Source organism: Olea europaea, chromosome 12 (genome assembly GCF_002742605.1).
Source record: "Olea europaea var. sylvestris chromosome 12, O_europaea_v1, whole genome shotgun sequence".
Taxonomy (NCBI): Eukaryota; Viridiplantae; Streptophyta; class Magnoliopsida; order Lamiales; family Oleaceae; genus Olea; species Olea europaea.
Window position 1 is genome coordinate 21,121,434 of NC_036248.1, and position 5,717 is coordinate 21,127,150.

Sequence of the window (5,717 nt, forward strand, 5' to 3'; positions counted from 1 at the left end):
TGATAAAGGCCACTTCGCATGACCATAGTGCAGCGTGCTGTCGTAGTTGACAAATAAAGAATGGAGGAGGGAGAGGAGAGGAAAGACAGTGGTGGCACATATCGACGATGATAGATACTGTTTGCTTCTTGAAGCGATGACATGCGGCTTTGTCATCGACAAAGAGAATGGAGAAAGTGAGGAGGGAGATGGGAATGAGACGGTGAAGAGGATGAAAATTTTAGGTTTAAAATTGCTTGAGAGAGGGGAGAGAGAGTGTAAAGACTAGAGAGAGAAATTTAGGTTTGAGAATGAGGTGGAGTGGATATCTATCATAATTAATATAATTTTATAATATTAAAAGATGAATAAGTATCTGAGTTTTTATAAAATTCTTTACATCTATTTTCTGAATTGTAAGCCTTAAAATTCTGTATAAGTGTAATTTCAACTAGACACAATACAAAACAACTTTTATGAAAATTTATTAAAATAATTTTTAATTAAAACAAACAAAACTAAGCTTCAGTTTGACAATTATTATTTGGAAACATTTTTTTACATACTCATTTTTAACTATATATTCACACAATAAAATATTCTAGACGTAAAACCAAAATTTTTCCTTACTTTTAACCTCACATTCTCTTAAAAATTATTATTCAAAACATTATTTTTTACAAATAAGAATTGTCAAACAAGGGCTAAATATTGAAAAGTATGGAGTGAGAGTAGGCTAAATTTCAAATTGGAATTTATTAAAACAAATTTGAACTTGGATAATAGGGAAAAAAAATATTTATATTTAAATATGTACAATAAAAATTGGGCTCAAGGCAGGTACAACCAACAAAGACAACCCCAATTATGGCGTTATCTACCCCTAAATATTGGAAGACCAAACCTCGAAAAATAAGATAAACATTAAGAATAAATTCCTGTCTTGTCCTCATTTTTTTTTTTTTTTACAATAATCAATTTTTATTAACAATTATGAATAACTAATTTGTATTTTACAATATCTTTGACGAGAAATTATGACCCAGAAGAAATATAACATCCCTCAACATTCATACTTTCACTTTTAAATAAATAATTTTGCCCGTTTGGATGTATTTTTGAGCCACTATTTTTATTTTAAAAAATGATTTTTAAAGTCACAAATTATGCTAAAAATCTGATTTCTAGCAAGATCAAAGAGAGACTAAATTTTATTTGGAATGAACTGAGCTCAAATGCATGAATCCATTTTTGTTTCTCAGTCTTACAAGAGTTTTTTGATATAAAAAGACGAAAATTTTTCCCATGTTTAGTTTTAGAGCAACTTCACTGAAACCCAGAAATGATACGAAAAGCATTTTTATGAAACTAAAATAAAGCGTACAATCTTCATTATGAATCTAGCCCATTAGAACATAGAATTAGCAAATTCAGATACTTCTGATGCAACCTGACTGTAATTTCCCTTCTGAATCGAGCAGGTTGTCATGCTATAAGCAATCAAACATTTTCATGTCTAGTTCGTTGTTAGAGCATGTATGTGCGGGCTTTAAAATGTAAAATTTACTTGTAGTGAAGAAACGGTGGATAACTTCAAAGAAGTTACTTGATTTGAACTATCAAAATAAGTAACTTAATTCAACTTTTACGCATATAAAGTTATTATTTTTTTTTTTCCAGAATGGGAATACACTTGCGCATTTCTGCAATCTTCATTACTAAATGAATATGCAGAGTTCCACATGTTTCAAACCTAAAAATGTCTGAATTTTCAGAAAGACTGAAAATAAAATGACTACCGCATAAGCAGAGTTCAAATCTAGGAGATATACTTGAATTTTATGCAATAATTCTAATAAACCTCACACACCAATTACAAAAGAGAGGGGGAGAGTTTAGTCCTGCTTGTATGTACATCTGCTGTCTTATTTGTAACACTCTTTAGTGTGAATATATTAATACATAGAGTTGCAGACGCTAGACATTAGCAAATGAAGCAAGCTCAAATTCCAGGAACTGTCATTTATCAGTCTAGTTTCGGAAAGCAGCCTAAAAATAGAAAAAGTTCATGATTTCTGATTAAAGTTATTTTTTTTCTTTTTATAATTTTAAAATTTATTTAAAAATAAAAAATACATATTGTTAAATGTAGGAAACGGTTTCAAGATTCTAAATTAAGATCCAGGAAAAATGAATAGATCCTAAATTTGACCACATAGAAATAACCGTCTATAGAATATTAACCAACCAATTTCCCTATAAATAATAATGTTGAGTTGGTAGAAAACACAAAAAAGAAATACTTTGATCTTACTAATCAATAATACCCAAAAAGAAAGTATGGCAAAATTTATTCAAGTTTCAATTCTCTTCGTTGTAGCTTTATGCTTCTTGTCCTTCCCTAACATCATCTACTCAGAAGACATTCCCCAACCTCCTGTTTCTCAATTTCACATTCAGGGACAGGTTTATTGTGATACATGTCGTGCTGGATTCATTACTGAACTTAGCGAATTCATCCCAGGTATTTAATTATAATTTGTACAAAATGCTACTCATATTATATATTTTTTCCATGTTATTCAACCAAAAAAAAAAAAAAATGCTACTCAAGTAGAATTTTTTATTTCCACATTTGTAAAATTTTGGTAAAGCCTAAATTTGTTGCTTCAATTGTTCCTAAACTTCCTTATCTTACAGTTTATGACATAGTTCGGCATGCTAGTAGAGATCGAGCATGTAGAATTGCAGTCACTTGTATAAAATTAATTGTGCGTGAGCCTAAACACAGGAGAAGACATGTTAGAACTAAATTTATGGGTGGTTTAAACATCATATCACATATCAATTCTCTTTCATTCTACAACATGGGCATGTAATAATAACGATACACACTTTATCTCAATACTCCAATGAAATAAGTGCTTGGTTATAAGAATTCCTTTGTTTTGCATTCATTCATCTTCTTGGCAATGGTGTATGTATAGTTGAGGAAAATGATTATAATAAATATAATCCGTAATTTATATCTTAAATCTCGACTTGTAGGTGCCAGTGTACGCCTCCAATGCAAAGAGAAAAAGAATGGAGACATAACATTTACAGAGGTGGGTTACACGAGAGCGGAAGGACTCTACAGCATGCTCGTGGAACGTGATCACAAGAATGAGTTCTGTGAAATCACACTGATTTCAAGTGGCAGCAAAGATTGTAATGAAATTCCTACTGAAGGATGGGGAAAACCATCATTGAAATTTATACTCAATACTATAAATGGCACCACACGCACCGTAAATCCTCTTGGATTCTACAAGAAAGAAGCTCTTCCAAAATGTGCACAGGTCTATAATAAACTGGGTATGTATCCCCCAAATATGTGAAGATCAAAAAGAAGACGTTAATTTATTACAAGAACCTTAGTTTCCTCACTTTATTGTAGCTGAGTAATTATGTGGCCTTTTTGTGAAGGCTTTTTATGGCCTAACTAGAGTGCCTTGTAGTATAGAATAATTATGCTTTGTAATTTCTATAAGTTCCCAAGAATTACCTTGTGAAAAGACAATAAAGTTTCTCGATTATGAGATAAACAATAAATGTAATATATTATGATTTTCTTCTATTGTTTGATGTAGCCTACCATTTATTTATTAGGAGGGAAAAACTATAATAACTTTGACTATAACACTGCTTTTCCTTTATCGAGGCAATCGACACCTTTTTATTTCCGTACAAGATTCCCATGCCACATGATTTTAATATGGTATTAATTGGAAATAGTTTACTTACACTATTTCGGTTAATTAAAGTAAAATTTATGTAGGTTCGAATATTTTTTCCAGGGTTATTATCACTATACTTTATGTTTTAGTTTATATTTTGTTTGTCGTGTTCTCTATGAAGAACTTCTAATTGCATGATGGCCCTTTACTTGGCCCCTGTTCAATTTAAATAAAATAAATAAGTAGACTTTATAAAAGTTGATGAAATTTATAGTTAAAAATTTGTAGATCTCATAAAATGTGTGGTTAAAATTAATTGCTGACTTTAACTTATTAATTGTGCTTTTTTATATTGCTTCTGAATGATTTATTTTTGTAGCCGGTTGAAAATATATATTGGTAGATGCATACCAATGCTAAAAGTAGTGGCATTTTAGCTTTAGTTTTGTTTATTGTGTACTGCCATTTTGAATCTAATTTGAGGCATATTTTAAGCCTTACCATTCACTTATTATCGTTAATTTTATAATATTGAATTGTAGCATTATACATATTGAATTTGTAAAATGAAATGGATATACGAAAGTGGAAATAGATATTCTTTTCTTTGTTATTAACATATTTTTGTACGAAAACATGCTTTGGACAATCAACTTTACAAATACCATAAAATAAGAACCTAAAAAACCCCAGAAGAAGAAGAAGAAGATGACCATCTATCAAATATTGGAGACTATATTCAAGGTTCTTTTCCCCCAATCTGTGTATAATAAGTGTGCTCACTTTTTCCCATCTACGATATGAAATACTGTGATTACAAGTCATGCGCATCAATTGTCTTCATGTATTGGAAAATATTAAAATGTTGAGTGATTTGATTGCTTGGAACTTAATATACTATGAAATAGCTTGTTCTGTACATGTGCATCGCTCGAACTGAAAAGGATTAGGTTTAATGTTTTTTTTCATTGTTTTGCTCGGGGAAAATTCAAAGTTCTTTAGCATACGCCTTCATCATAGTGGAATTTTACTTGGATAGATGAGAAATTTTGTGTACGAGGATGCGAAAATAAGCTATCTAAACTATGTCAAACCTAATTTCTTCAATAGATTTCTTTAGTACAATGCTATGAAGATGTTGGGATATTCTAATAGAATCAGATATCTGTACAAGACAAAAGAAGAAAAGATAGAGTTAAGCATCATTTTGTTGGTTAAAGATTCAAATTTCATGAATGTAGTAAATTTGCTTGTTGATGACAGGATGGCCGAATTGTATTGCTTGCCTATAGTTGAGGTTTTGGAGTTGCCATTAGATGAAATAGAATATAAGTATGTTTATTTGGTTGACTATGAGGAGTTGGTCAAGGTTCAAAAGTTTGAAGTACATGATGAACTAGTGGATGAGCACTAACGATGATACGCTGTTGAGATTTATGATTAATCATTAGAAGATGATGACTTGTACATAATTGATAAAGTAGATGACATGGAAGCCGATGAAAAGCTGGTTATCTTTGGAGAAAATGATGGAAAAATTGAGATGGATATTGAAGCATAAGATGATGTTGAAGAGGCTACGTTGAATAGAATAGAAATCCATCCTGCTAAAACCGATATATTGAAGATGCGGAGTTTGAGAAAACAAAGGTTGATTTGATAGTGCTGAACTAGTGGTCAAGGTAAATTTTGATAGTGGTTTTGAAGCAGACTTATATGAGGTACAATATAAGATTCACGAATATGAGGCGCAAGCTGCTGATTCTGAGGTACAGGTTGGTGAAAATGATGTGAAGTATGATGAAAATTAGGTGCAACAAAATGAAACTGGTGTGGAGCATATTGAACCATGTATTGTGGCACGGACTGGTGAATTGAATGTGCAACATGGTGTACCATAGGTGCATAATGGTGAATCTGAGGTGAAACATGGTGGATCTGATGTGCAGGTTGGTGGATCTAGGGTGCATGACGATGAATCTAAGGTGCAGCACTGTGAATCAAAACAATTTGAGGCTA

The 5,717-nt window shown here is 31.4% G+C and overlaps 1 protein-coding gene across 1 annotated transcript; it reads left to right on the forward strand.

Annotated features, from left to right (window-relative positions):
* The first annotated feature begins 2,246 nt into the window (after positions 1-2,246).
* On the forward strand, positions 2,247-3,600 carry LOC111407025 (major pollen allergen Ole e 1-like). The gene is made up of 2 exons (XM_023036363.1): positions 2,247-2,503; positions 3,028-3,600. The coding sequence occupies exons 1-2, from the start codon at positions 2,320-2,322 to the stop codon at positions 3,357-3,359; spliced, it is 516 nt and encodes a 171-aa protein (XP_022892131.1). The 5' UTR covers positions 2,247-2,319; the 3' UTR covers positions 3,360-3,600.
* Positions 3,601-5,717: the final 2,117 nt, after the last annotated feature.